Genomic DNA, 15,698 nt, shown 5'->3' on the forward strand with positions numbered 1-15,698 from the left:
ATACACAAAAGTTACTAGGATTACAGGTACAATACTTACAGAAAATTACAAACACAAATCTGTGTTTAGAATTGTCTAAATACGTACTCGTGAACAAAACCAGACTTCAGATTTCAGCCACTGTTTATTGTGCACTAAGAACAATACAGTTGCCCCACATTCGTTACCTCACAGACACAAACACACTAACTTATAACATACCTCCCTTAGTGACTTAAAGTAAGACTTACACTTGTGGAAGAGAGACGACTCTTTATATCATTTACGCATTGTCTCGCATTCACAAATCCACAACCAGAACAAAATAAGGGGTAGTTAATCTATAGAGTCCATTAGGGTTGCCGGGCCAGCGGAATTGTCCAAACCCAGGGTTACCTTTTCCCCGGTATACAAACGCCAAAAGAAGAAACGTGGTTGCAAACCCAAAGCGGGAGGTCATTTGATGATATCCCACCCGAGAACAATTGCCAAAGAGGTAGTTGTTGGCCTAAGGGCCTAATTTTACTATTCACAATGGCCGATGAATGAATGAGATTTGGCTTAAAATGTCAATTTTCGCATTCTTTTAAGCCTATTTCTACACAATCATTGGAAATTCAGTGAGCGACGTTACACGCAATTAACTTCCAATTATTGTATTGGCAAAATGCTTAAGAGAATAAGAATAATTTCAAATTTAATCCAATTTCCATTCATTCATCGGCCGTTGGAAATGCAGAATCGGGACCCAGTTATGTATCACAATGATAAAACAAGATACCGACATTTTCTGAGATTCTTTCTTGGAGAAAAGCCAAGACTGCAGATTGTTGGAAAAGGTGTGAAGTATTTGTTTATAGCGGATCATTCGAATGTTTTATAACACGTGTAGGCGATGTCGGATTTATTGCGAGAAAGACTTTGATTGCAGGTAATTGTCGACGCGTGTAAACAAAGCCGCATGATTCGTTGGTAGTTTAAAACGGGACTAGAACATGGTCGGTTTTTACTAAAGATTATGTCTGAAGGAAGATGGTGTGAAAGGTTTTTTGCCGAAAATGCAACGAAAGTTGTAAAATTCTTATTTACCTTTCCATCTTTTAATAAAGTTCGTCTCAATTCTATGTTGTTGTTAATTTAAATACCTTTTTTGAAAAAAAAAAAAACTAAATCAGCTAACTAACAACTTTTGATTTTTTGTGTTGTCTATCTACCACACCTCTGCACCAAGAAAATCTAACTAAAGAAGCTAAAATTATATTGTTTTAACAACAAAAACGTTACAACCGACTTCAAATGCCCCAAACTTGACGAAATAATATGACGAAATGACTGCTATGTCACTTTAATTAAAAAAATAATCAACAAAATTACTCATCCCGTCCAAAGTTCTAATACAACAAACATGGAAATAAACAGACGCATTAAAACCTCCTTTTTGAAGTCGCACCTATATTATTATCCATTTTAACTGAAAATAATCACCGTTTAACTGTACAACTAATTAGTTTTTGCCGCAAAGTCGAGTGAAGGTGGAAAGAACCAGCTCGTACCATCCAACATCGGTTTTAGCAAGCTCCCCCTCTATTGTTAATTTTATTTCTGACAATCGTGACATGGCGTGTTTTATTTTTAATGGTGTGTGTATTTTTAAGCTTTTGATAAAACGCAATTTACATTGTCTTGCCATTTTTTTAGCCCCTTTCCAAAGTTGGTTGGGTTTGATCAAATATTATAAATTATTATAAAAAAAATATAGTTAACAAAAGCGTTAAGTCACAAGCCTCGTGTGTTAAAATTTTGAGAATTGGCCATAAAAAAGGCAAAAAGACGTCATCTTATGTTTAGCAAACCAAAAAGTATTTTAACTTTTTATATTCAGTCATCAACCATACCAAATAGAGGTGTAAAAATAAAAACCGTTATTTGTTTATAAACCTACCAAATGTATGTTTATAAACATTTATTTTGAAACACGAGCCGAAGAATTTGATAACCAATATTATCGAAAGTGAAGTTTGTTTACATGTCAAGATGACACAGAAATAGCTTATCTGTTTCGTTTAAACTTATCTTTATTGAACTTACCTTTAATACGCATTGCAATAGATAAACTAAGTTGTGAGGTGTAAGTGATGGCAAAATACAAAAACTGGTCTAATCTTATTTGACAGCGTAAGTGAAAAAAATACTCCAATGTACATATTGCTAGATTGTCTTACGTCATTAATTAAATAACTAACATAATGCCCTTATATTAAAATTCGTTTCCGATATTATAAATGTTTTAATGTAAGTGTGTAAGTATGTACTTATATTTTGTGTGTTTTCCACTTACTTTGATTTTCATACCTAATACCTGTTTTAATATTATGAAAGTTGTGAAATTAGCTTACATTAATACAAAACTGATAAATATGTATGTTAGATATCTCAATTTTTAACTAACTTGTAACTATAAAAATCATTGAATTTTTCTCCTAGTCAAAACGTAATAAATAACAATTTATTCGAGTATGATTGACCTTATTGTTCACTTATAGCACTAAGAATGAATAATTACAAAGTAAAATACTCAATCCATCATTTTTGTAACGCAATCCTTCTCATTGTTCCTAACAACAACACGTTATTTTAGATACATGATAGCGCCTATTAACGTCTATTACCCCATGGAAACGACCGATAAAGTCCAGCTATTGCACGAACCGGATTGCATGGGTTTGCAACGAATTGGCAGATCATTCGTCGAAATCTTTCAAGCTTTATTATATCCGGTTTTTTGGTGATCGTTTTTACCCCTAAATTGATTAGAAGACATTGGCACGCAACTAAAAATACTTAAAACAAAGTATTAAAGAAAAAATAAAAAGTAGTATTACGAGTACGGCTTACAGTTGAGCGTGCCAGAAAAACGTAAAATACCGAATCGATACGACGTAAACATGCGTGGCGCAGCTCTAGCGTTCCGTGCGCGATGCACCGACCCGAGCCGGCCGCAGCCTCTGCGAACCAATTCGAACCGGTTTTGATCCAATCGAAGTGCCCGCCTCAGTCGCGACCAATCAGCGGCCATTACGCCCAGTCGCTCGCGCTCCGCCGTCTGTCACGTACTCGTTTGTTTCTCTTCGACATAATTATTTTTCGCTGATAAATCGCTCTGTGTTTTACTGCACAACACCGAACCGGTGTTATCCTGTGTGCAACAACATACTGCCGGCTTCGATAAGTGTCATTCGCGTATCCGTTTCTGCGGACAGTCGTCAGTTCAAATATGTTGGACAAGTAAAAAGTAGCTGGTAACAGTATACTGGACTTTGCAGCCTAGTGTTGTGTTGTATATAGTGCTAATATAATCGTGACAAATGGTTGTTGGAGCGAGTTTCGGGCCAGCTATGGTGGTTGCGCGCGGTCGGGCATACCGCGTAGGATCTGGTGCGTTCATCTTCTTCAACCTGACTAGGCAGGACTATAGCTGACGAGTAATATGCTCGTGCTCGAGCAGAGACTGAGTGCGCGGCACCTAGGGCGTGGGGTTGTGCTCAGTGCTCGCCTTGTGCACGGGGTGGAGGCGCAGGGGTGGCGGATGAAGTTCTCCCTTCTGAAGGCCGAGGTGGAGATCGAAGCGGACCCCGCGACCTACAGGGAACTCGCCCGGAGGCTAAACGCTGCCAACGTTCACGTTAGACCTGCCCGCCGACCGAGATTGGTGTAATTATGCTTTTTACTACGAATCTGAATCAGACACTGGTACTTTCTATTTACAATTACGCAGTTACTATCGACTGTCGTAACCAACTGATTTTAGTTAGGAAAACATCTAAACTTAGCATAAATTCCAAACAACAAAAGCAACCCAGAAAGCAGTAATTTTAACATAAAAAAACGTATATAAAACCCAAAAACTTGAGAATCTCAGTGCAAGGTGCCATTCAACACCAGTTTCCGCGAGAAATGCGTCGGTAGTTAGTTTTATCCACTTACAAGCAGTTTCCAAAGTAATGCCTTCACTTTGGTTACAATATAATTTGATACATCTGGTTAGCTATATTAATCTCATAAATAAATTTTATAAAAAGCTTGTTAGATCTCTGCTACTTATATCAAGTGTGATGACAATAATATTTTGATTGTCAATTATCATTTATAACCTCAAATATTTTACATATGTTTGGTAATTGGTAGTTTCAATCGCCTCATATCAATAATTGAATTTAAATTTAACATATAACACTTATATAAAGCTATGATTTATGATTCATGACTTCATTCATTGATAAATTAATATTATTATTAGAGATGCGCCGAATAGTGGTTTCACCGAATAACCGAATGCCGAATACTATTCGGTTTAAAGTTTACCGAACCGAATATTCGGCCGAACTATTCGGTTCAAAATTTTATTGCCTCGCCGCGTAAACAGGTTTCAACATGTCCTTACTTGCCGCCCACAAGATTAAACATTTAAAAAAATATTATTTTTTAAGTTTTAACTGTTTAGTTTCAGAAATAAATATTACTAGCTTTTCGCCCACGGCTTCACCCGCGTCGAGGTCGGTTATATCGCGCTTCCAAGAGAACTCTTCATAAGTCCGGGATAAAAACTATCCTTTGTGTCCAAATTTCATTAAAATCAGTTCAGTGGTTTAGACGTGAAATAGTAACAGACAGACAGACAGAGTTACTTTCGCATTTATAATATTATAGTAGGGATTATTATCTTGTTCTATGGTTGAAATATTTTGTTATGAGGTCTAAAAGTATAATTTATGATTAAAGACTGATTAAAGCGTTTTTAAAATTAAAATAAATATTGAATAGAAAGTTGTAAGTAAAATGTTGTTGTTTAAGGAATAAATATGTTGATTTTTGGTTAAAAATAAACACTGAGTTAAACTTTTTTTGAATTCAACAATTTTTTTATAGTATTCCGTAGACTTATAACAGAATAAGTTATATCTTTTAGTTCTACATCGGGTGATGTGGCGGAAAAAAAAGAACCGAATATATTCGGCACCAAACCAAATAATTCGGCCGAATACGAATAGTGAAAAAATTGCCGAATACGCCGAATACCGAATACCGAATAGTTATTCGGCGCATCTCTAATTATTATGTTTAATAACCTAAAGTGTCCACCACCATCTTCTAATATATAAAATTCCTGTGTCATGATGTTAGTTACCGTACTCCTCCGAAACGGTTCAACCGATTTTTATGAAATTTTGTATACACCCATGAATAGAACAACATCTATTTTTCATACCCCTAAGTGATAAGGGTTGGTCATAAAATTTTGTCCAAAAAACAATTATTATATTTTTTGGACAAAATTGATTGTTTTTATTTTTTTTCATAATGTGGCATCAAAAGCACATACAACTAGAAATAATTTATTAGGCAAAATAATGTTTGCTGGGTCAGCTAGTAGTAAATAAAAATAAATTAGATTGGACCTGTATTTAAAATATTTATAATGCTAAAAGTAGAAACCTTTTCTCCAAGTCTACAATTTAAACATTCCATAAGCTTCCATTTTTAAAACCATATTTTTTTAATCTTCATGTAGCAATGCCGTCTGCTTCCTGCCTGTTATCTTTTGTAACAGGCTTTTTGTTTGAAACTTTACATTGTTGCAACCTACACATAATATCCATTTGTTTTGTATTGGTGTGACTATGATTCTTTCTGCTGTTGTGAAACCTAATGGTGATTAATCTAAGTGTTTCAAACTCATGCATCAAGAATAGTTATTTTTTAAACATAGGTGTTAAATATACAAACATAGTGTTCATGTTTTGCCATGGAATTTGAAATATAAGTTGACTTTTTATAATTCCTACTTAGCTTAGTTTTTATAATAATTAGGTTGGTCTAAATGGGCTTATAACATAGATTTATCCGTCCAGGAAAAAACTGTTTATATACCCACACTGCTGGATAAAAGCAAATCATTTGGTCAATTGATGGTAATACCCATGGCCTATGGGGAATATTATAACCCTATCACTGAGGCTCCGCTATCTGTCCATCCATGTTACACCAGGTATCACATGACCTGTTATAGCTAGAAAGATGAGATTTCCACAGGGGATATTTTCATAATGCCGCTATAAAAAACAAATACTACTTTATATCTTTTATGAATTAGATAAAGATAGAGACTTAGCAAAGGTAGTAACAGTCGTGAAGTTGGTGGTTATCAAATAGCTTTGATTTTTCATCTTAGCCTATTCGTATCCTCTGAATCCCAAGTTTGACTCACACTTAACCAATTTTGTCTACTCTAGTCTATGAAAACAATGGATTTTTATTTATTACAACTATTACAACATTTACAGTAATCCTTTAAGTGTGTAATAGTGCATCATAAACAAAACAACAGTTTATTTATTTAACACAAGTTAAACAATAATATTGCTTACAAAAGAATTTTATGCCTCATTCATTATTCAGTGACCTTGATAGCAGATTTTAAACAACAATTCCAAACATTGTTGTTGTAGTATAATATATAAAAAAAATATTATTTATTTAATTTATCTTTGTAAAGAATAAATAGAACTTTATACATAGAGAATATTGGAATTTGGGATAGGTGTTTGCCTATTACTGGATATAGTATACCCTTGGGAAAAAATATATTTTTAATTTTTTATGTAAGTAAATTACAATACAAGCATGTTCATAGATACCACTACTACTAGTAAAATCAATGTATAAAATGTTTCGCTAGTTCAGCTATGATAGATTGAAAAAGTTATTTAAATAGCAATTAGCAAAATGGTGAATAAAATAGATAGCACTTGATACACACATCAGCTGATATTTATTATATCTAACTATGTGCGTTTCAATTCAATCTTTGAAACCCTAGTTCACATAAATACTTAGACCATTGTTTAGTCCTAGCTACCGCATTAGGTTAAGTAACCTGCAATGGTAGATTAGTGTGATAATTAAATAATTAAAAAAATAAAATATTAACACCTAATTATGTTCTATTATCTTTACTACAGCAAACATGTCAATACTTGCATCGCATTTTGCCTATACTCATCATCTGACCCATTGGTCTAGTAGTTGTTGTCCCTGACTGCTATACATAAGGTGGGGGTCTAAATTCCCATCCAGGACAAAAGTTTGTGTGATGATGGATGATCATTTGAGCCCTGGATAGTTAAGTGGTTGAGGTAATCTCGCCAAAGCCTCTGTGTGCAGTGTTGTGGGTTCAATCGTCATGATACGCTTGGACTTGCCCCACAAGACTTTTAGTATTCTACAAATTCTTTGCCTTAGTCTGAGTGAATGTGACTTGAATGTTTGTGAAACCCTAGCAACACAAGGATTAAATAATTAAGTGAAGAAAGAATGTTGCTTCATTAGAAGCTGTATTTAATTTATAATCAGTTTAATTCTGAACATGTTTTACCTAAAATTGACTGAGGTTTTTGTAAAAAATATGTATATGATACTATCAATAAATATAATACAAAACTTGACTATATTTAACATATTCTACACAAAGACATGTAAGTGTTGATAAGAAAAACATACACTTAGTAGGAAGTAAACAGATTATGTCATTATCATGTATTGTTATAATCAACTATCTACTGATAAATATTAAGTCTGGTTTAGGTGTATGGTTGTTCATAAAAAACTGACTTTACCCTTTGTTCAATCTAGCATACATTCCTTATGAATCTTATATTATTATCTTCTTCTTCTTATATTTCTTATATATAAAAATGAATTGGTGTTTGTTAGTCTCGCTAAAACTCGAGAATGGCTAAACCGATTTGGCTTATTTTAGTCTTGAAATATTCGTACCAGTCCAGGGAAGGTTTAAACAGTGAGAAAATTGCGACAAAGAAAAAAATACTACGCGGCTGAAACCGCGGGAAACAGCTAGTTAGATATAAGTATTAGTTTAATTTTAGTAGTGTCAGTTTTAACGTTGGTTTTATATTGTTACAGTGTGGCACCGAAGACTGTTGCAAGCCCCATCCCGGTGAGCAAACCAGTTATACCTCAACATGGTGAGTAAAAATATGTTTATATAAATAAACTCAATTTTTTTCGCAATGTTTTATGTTCAAAACTTTAGAACATATTATATTACAGCTTATTATCTGTAAACATTTATTTAAATACTTTCTGACCCAGCAAACGTGGTTTTGCCATACTATTGAGTGTTAGGAAATGGAAAATAAATTAATTGGTATGAAAAATAGATGTTATTCGATTCTCAGACCTACCCAATATGCATAAAAATTTCATGAGAATCGGTCGAGCCGTTTTGGAGAAGTTTAATTAGGTGCACCGTGACACTGAAATTTTTTGTTATATATTGTTTTCAAAGTTTTACGTACAATTGTGGTACATAAGGCGGACTTATTGCTGCAAAACATTGTCTAACATTCACACTCAGGTCAAATGGAGAAACAGCTTGAGTAGTTACAACATAAATAAATTGTCCTAAATATATAAACATCAGTTACTTTCACATGTCTAATTGCGCTCATCTCTTTACAGCTATTCTTGCCTCGACCAATCAGATGAAGCCGTCGTATTGCCAAGAGTGAGTATTTTTATGTTCTATGTCGCAACACAATAGCTAAAATGTACTATTGTAAAACAGTTTCTAGGTGTAAGAAGAAGTACTTTAATAATTTATAGACTCACGTTAGCAAATATACCAACCAGACTTTAAGTCACTCATTTTAAAAGCTGCTTTTTGGACAGGAAGATGGTGCCTAAAAAATAAGAACGGAGTAACGGATAGCTCTGTGGTGGGATGAACAACGCCTATCACTTATTACGCGTGACGTCGCGGGTTCGAGCCCCGCGTTTGTCTAGCATTTATTGATCCACGCATGTTCATTTCACCCTTAGATTATTGTGAAATCCTCCGCGACGCATAGATTAGATTTTGTAGAGCGGAAATCGATTATTAAATAAAAAATATAATAACCAATTCACCCACATCCTCCCATTTAAATGTTTTCCAGATTACCTACTATCATACCTGTGTATAATATCAAATATGAGTACACAGCTAGGTACCCCATCTATCTTTATAATGAGATTAAAATTACATTCAAAATAACAATTTTATTGATTTCTCAAATGATAATAGCTTAATAAAAAGTTCATCAAAACATGCAACCTCAAATTGAATCTACCAAAATACCACTATCCAAAACCATGACCTACTCAACGGCAATATCATTAATCTCGCAATAAAACAGTATCCCATACATTTGACTCTCGAAGCGACGCATGTGCTGCCAAAATCTATACATAAATGTATGTATGAACATCGTTATCCGCCAACGGCCTTGAGTTAAGATTGACTGGTCAAACAACAGATTTTATTATAATAAGCTAGTGTAAATAAAATGAAATAGTTAGCGAGATATGATTGATGTAAATAGTGTTAATAATGTTACTGAAAAATATTGTCGCAAAATGTTATTAATACCTGGCCAAATTCACGTGAGCGTATCTGCGCGACAACTGGTCGCCGAGATTTTTATATTTCTACCGTTTTCCTCTCTGTGAATAAAAGTAGGCGTTAAGAAATTTGTTCCTTATGTTGCTGGGAGTTTTACAAACATTCAACTTATAGGCACAGAGATACCCAGACTTAGAACAAGCACAATCAGAAGGTCTTCTAGATCAAGCAGGGGCTTGTGCAATGCAGAGATCCAACCAGCGATATTTCGGGTTCAATGACTTATACCACTTGGCTATTTGTAAATAAGTTAATTTTTAAACCACAATGATTGATTGCAATGGCCCTACTCAAAAAAATATTTTTGCAACGACCCTGCGAATCGATTAAACCTTTTTACTAACACAAAAATCTACATCACACGCAATATGTATACATTAGCATTTCATCCACCGTTCTATGTCTGTAAGTAATCACTAGAGGTACTAAACATTACGTATTATCGTCGCAGAGCGAACGACGTGAAAGTGTCATCCCCGCCGTGCCACTCGCCCGGCGCCATACTGCCGGACTTGCCGCAGCCAGCCGAAGATCCCGATAAGGTATACAACCACTTTAAACCATCGTATTATGATTATAATATCATATTCAGCAACTTTCATACAGCGCCATCTAGTGCCAAACTAAGCAAAGCTTTATTATTAGTACAAGACAAATAAGGTATACCACCACTTTAAAGATTTATTGATCAGCGCCATCTAGTTCTAAAACTAACGCTTGTTATATGATACGAGACAAGTGATAAACCATACATGTTATAGATAAATAGCACCCAAACGCAGAACAACATCTGATGCAGCAGACAACTCACTGCAGCCTTTTTGCAATCATTGCCTCAATCTGATAATCTATCAGACCTTTAGCTCTATAGGAGAACACTCCTGTCCTCTTGTACTACTGAGAGAATAGGGATTGATGACTGGGTATAAAAATAAAAAATCTCATTAGTCCCTCAGATAATTGAAAAGTATGAGACACGTATTTTTTCCTTTTTCAGAAAAACTAGAATTGAAAAAGATTAACTGCTTTTAAAGTTTAGGAGAAGTGGCTTGTGACGTAACGATATGGTAAAATGTATACTCAATCGTGATGTCAGGTTAACTATGTCTTTAGTTCTTAGTGCAAACATAAAACAGAAATAGCATAAAGTTTACAATAGTTAATCCCAAAGAAACCTCTCAAACATAAGTGACCCCATTTTACATAATTATACAGTAATTCCTAACCCCTCATTAACACAGCTATGTGGACAGAACTCCGGCCTGTCGAAGGAGGCCTCGTCGTCCGAGACGCAAGCCTGGCTCGCGCGACACCGCTTCGCGCATCACGCTGCCACGTTTACCAACTTCTCTGGAGCTGATCTTCTCAGGTATGTACCAAAATCTACCTTTAACTATATTTTTTACAAAGTATTTTGAAGTTTGACGTGTTATTAAGTCTGTTTGTGACGTCAATTAGTTAATTTAGTTGGTTTTTTTATTGAACATGTAAAAAAGCCGGCGGCGAGCCGCTTAAAAATTAGGGAAGAATAACCGAACGTAGCTAAAATTACTGAAGAGGGGGAAGCAAATGAAAGCGCACTGAAATATAATATTGATGAGAGAATCCAAAAAGTTGTCAGTTTTGTTTGAAGATAAAATAGGTGGTGAGGAAATGGGATGATATTGGAAAACCAATGTCAAGAAAAAAAACTTAATCTCAAAAATGATTTTTTCTCGTGGATTACTGTTGCGTTTGACTGCCATGGAACTTGTAACGAAATTAACAGTTTGGAATGATTATAATTTATAAATGAAAATAGTCTAGAGTCCCCGAGTTTAGCCTTCCTGGGCTAATCTAAGGTTCTTGACCATTAGTTTAGTGTTTTAACAGATTAATCTAATAGTCTAAGCATTTGTATAATTTTTGTTACAGGTTGTCCCGAGATGACATCATCCAGATCTGTGGACTGGCGGACGGAATACGTCTATTTAATGCTCTGCATGCCAAGTGAGTATAAAAGAACTTTTAGCCTCTATTCTCTCTGAAGTCCTTATTAACCACTCCCGGGTCCCGATGAAAGCTAGTGTTAAATGTTTTGGTCATGACTTTATAGGAGAAAGGACCATACATGTATTTTGTTTGATTATAATCTTAATATATATAAATGTCGTGTCACAATGTTTGTCCTCAATGGACTCTTAAACCACTTAACCGATTATAATAAAATTCGCACACCATGTGCAGTTCGATCCAACTTGAGAGATAGGATAGTTTAAATCTTAAGTTATAGTCGCAATTTCTTCTAACCACGCGGACGAAGTCGCGGGCAACAGCTAGTATAATATAAATAATTTGGTTGGCTGGGTACTGGCTTCTTCGCATATAGGGAACGTTGATCACCACGCTAGCTCATTTTTCTTTGTATGCTTTTGGTACAATCCCTTGATTGTTTTGATTCACTAATCAGCCTGGTAGGACGAAGTTTCGAGACAATAGTGTAAAGAGTAATTAACATCCAAACATACAAACTTTCGCGTTTATAAGATTAGTAGGATTTATAAGTGTCTCTACATGAAGGTTGTATTTCTGTGTAGACGTATCGAGCCCCGGCTGACGGTGTACGTGTGTCCGGCGGGCAGCAACATCTACAGCGCGCTGTACCTGCACGCCTGTCGCGCGCACGAACTCAGGAACAAGCTCAACACGCTCGTGCACGCCACCAAGGTGAGGATATATACCTGGGGATAGGTACCTGGGTGGCTACTGATATTTTAAAATCACTGTGTTGGCAAAATGCTTAGGAGAGAATAGTATCATTTTAGTCGAATTTCCATTCAAACATCGGCAATAGTCGGAGGAGCTCGGGGCTAAGCCATCACAACACAGATTAAGCTACGCTTGACGCGGTTGGTCCGTAGGAAGGTGACCATCTTTGTCATAACGAGTTCCTCCTTGTTTCGGAAGGCAAGTTAAATTGTGAGTCCCGGCTGTTATTATTCCATCTTTGGCAGTCGTCAGAAGGCTCCCCGTCTATGAGGAATGACATAAAGACTCTTCACCAAGTCCTCGAGGAGTCATGCGTGAGTGATCCCGTGAGTCTAGCTTAAGCAGTAGAAAGCAAGTTACCTAAGTTCCAATTACTTACTATATCCTATTTATCCCCAGGAATGCGAGACAGTCCTTGTGTCCGGTCCGAACGGCGCCCGCGTGCGTCTGACCGACGATCTGGTGCGACACATGCCCGACAACTCCACCTACCGGCTGGAGAGGGTCGACGACAGCAGTGTGTTGCTGCTCAGCGCTACCAACAACAACTGAGGATCCGTGTGAAGTGTGGAGGAGGCGGAGACAGATGGAGAGTGGGAGGAGGCGAGGATATAATACTAGACTAAAAAGATTGGACGTGACTTGAACGGAAATGACGAAAACATACACTCCCAACTAAGGGATGTTATGTTATGATGCTAAAAATCATGATTCTGGACGAGAATTTGAAGAATTATGGTCAAACTGACTGTAGGATGTCGATAGATACTGATTACTCATGCAAAACAGTATTCAGCCGAATCCGGTCAGGCTGGAAGATACACTTAAACTTCGTTTGGTATAAGACCATGCAGGAGACTTGAACTGATGCTATGATTAGTTCAAAAATGAATTTCAAATAACGGTAAATATCTTTCCAAGATGTTTATTGAGACTACTCGGTTATGTCTTTTAAATCAAGAATTACTAGGAATAGGTTTGAGGCCTATTTTAACATGAACTGATTCTAATGCTGTGTGCCGTTTAGATATTGGTTTGAATAAAACAGTGATAACATACCAAAAAATATTGTTTTATAAATAAATACTGTTTTATAATAAAACTTAAATAGTTCTTTCGCTACTTCACACCTTTAAGTGTCAGTTGAGTTGAGACTTAACGGCGACTTAAAAGTAAGTAGAGTATCGGTATTTGTTCATAAGCTTAATAAAAGCTGATATTTATATTAATTGGAAAATGTATGGTATAAAATATGCCAGAAAAATATCTTGCCTTGGATTTAAAAAGAAATTGTCGAAAGCAATTTCATTATATGAAGTCAATTGATTTATTCTTTGTAATCGGCTTATTCCTGAATTTATTTCTTAATGTCAATTTTTGTGGAGGTAATATTGTATGTTGTACAGCTGAATCCGGTGAGACTGGAAGCCGATACCAACATAGCTTTAAAAAAGATGACAGCAAAAATGATAAATTGAAAATTCTATTTTTTCTGTATTGGTTTAACATATGGTATTAACATAATAGCTAAGCCGTACCCACTAGTTGACCTGTGTTTTGGCTTCATAAACAGCCTATGATATCACAAATAAGGTGGCTATCCATTGGTAAGTATTTTCAAAATCGGTTCTCTACAATGTCACAATCTTCCTCTTTATAATGTTATCCTAGATTTAATTTCAAAGAAAGCCTGATATTGTATATCTCAATTGGACTTTCATGAACTGGATTCGACTATAAAATATATATCATTAATGTAAGTTTGTATGTTTGAATGTTAATTAATTATAGAAAGGGGCCATGGAGTAAATCTTGTCATAAAATCTCACTCATCATCATATCTTAGTTTTAAAAACAAATATATTTTATCTATTCTCTAGTTTTAAGATATTATTTACAGTTAAAACTGTGTCTATTTTAAATACTCTATAGTAAAACTAATTCGATAATGTAAATTATTATTTAAATAAAACAGGAAGTACAATTTCCCTATTTTTCCTACTGGTAACACTTATCCATAGGTAGCCTAAAGTGGCAATACTAAATGGGAATTATTTTACATGAAATTCAATATTTTTGTACAAATTATTTTTTCACGTTTACAGTTATTTTTCAATGATCGCAATAATAATTATTTACATTATTGACTTAAATTAGTTAAGTTTATTATTCCGTATTTTTAATTCGGTGCAACATTGCACCATAGTGTAATAGCGTGAAGGTAGACACGGGTCTATGTGTTGATTATTTGTTAAGTGTAACGAGCGAGACTTGTGCCCAACATAGCGGCCTGTCCCACCGTTGGGCAAAGGCCTCTTATCGCAGAGAAAGAACGAGCAGTGATCAACACGATTGCTCACTGCTGGCGATTTCGAATTGAACGTTTCCTCACTATATTTTCCTTTAATAACTATTAGACTGGTTTTAAAACATACAAATCTGTATTAAAGAACAATAAATACATAACAAAATATCGCCCTCACTTAGTATTCCCGTCTTTAGCATTTCCAAACGGAATATAGAGACTTATGATCGTCATTTTGCAAAGAGTCGTTAACGCAGGACAAAACCAATCACATGATATTTTTATAAGCCTTTCAAAATCCGTGTGGATTTTAAGTGTTGTGGTGCAGGTCTCGTCTAATATGCGTGTCATATAATAAGGGCAGCTGCACGCCTCGTATATAAGTTAGCTTTAATATCGGTTGTTATGTAATCACAGATTATAATTGTTATTAGTTAGTGCATGTTAGATAATTTAATATATCATATTTTATGTTGGACTAGTTTCAAGTGTTTTCGTTGTCATTAAAACCACTGCAATTTTGGTATTTAAAAGTTCTGAGGGCCTAAATATTTAAATTTTATTAACAATTGCAATTAATTAAAATTGTAAGAAAATAACTTGTTTTTAGAACAAGTCGTGGCTACAAAATGTCAGTTCCATTTAAGCCATTCGTTCAGAGAAATTTAAATTGTCAACATATCCTTGTCTAAAAAGTTGTGATCAAATATTACAAGCAGTGTTTTGAAACGTGGTTTTGAATCAGGTGCCTTAAAAGTGCCTAACACGACCTCTGGGTCAGCGCTGTTGCATTACGGAGTATTATGATAAAATATTTTGTAAGATTATTAGTGATCGGAATAAGATATTATGTTGCATGTATAGTTATAGTAAATGTATGAAGTATATAGTCAATAAATGTATAAAAGACCAGCAGTTCGTTTTATTTTTCAGTGTTGCGTATTGTAAAGAAATCACGTTTCTAATTGTTAAGTTACCGACATTCGCTTAGTATTTGGATTAATATTAAAACAGAATTTCAAAATTTGTGTTTTGCTTCACAAGTTTATTGCGTGGATCATAGAGGAGGCCTAGTCACGGATAAATTTCTTATATTCATATTTTTCATCTTGCATCATATTTACACAGTTACTTGTTGTCTCCACC

The 15,698-nt window shown here is 35.0% G+C and overlaps 1 protein-coding gene across 5 annotated transcripts in view; it reads left to right on the forward strand.

Moving 5' to 3' along the window:
- The window catches only part of LOC113500319 (transcription factor CP2), a 49,955-nt gene extending 34,491 nt beyond the window's left edge, over nt 1–15,464 (forward strand). For 4 of the 5 annotated variants that reach the window (XM_026881064.1, XM_026881066.1, XM_026881068.1 and 1 more), the window contains 7 exons: nt 7,960–8,021; nt 8,518–8,563; nt 9,951–10,041; nt 10,741–10,868; nt 11,414–11,488; nt 12,076–12,205; nt 12,647–15,464. In XM_026881064.1, the coding sequence (XP_026736865.1) occupies nt 7,960–8,021; nt 8,518–8,563; nt 9,951–10,041; nt 10,741–10,868; nt 11,414–11,488; nt 12,076–12,205; nt 12,647–12,799 (685 nt within the window). In that variant the 3' untranslated portion in view covers nt 12,800–15,464. The remainder of the gene's footprint in view (nt 1–7,959; nt 8,022–8,517; nt 8,564–9,950; nt 10,042–10,740; nt 10,869–11,413; nt 11,489–12,075; nt 12,206–12,646) is intronic. The other variant, XM_026881065.1, reaches the window with a different exon arrangement.
- Nucleotides 15,465–15,698: the final 234 nt, after the last annotated feature.

The sequence above is a fragment of the Trichoplusia ni genome, chromosome 13 (assembly GCF_003590095.1).
Source record: "Trichoplusia ni isolate ovarian cell line Hi5 chromosome 13, tn1, whole genome shotgun sequence".
NCBI lineage: Eukaryota > Metazoa > Arthropoda > Insecta > Lepidoptera > Noctuidae > Trichoplusia > Trichoplusia ni.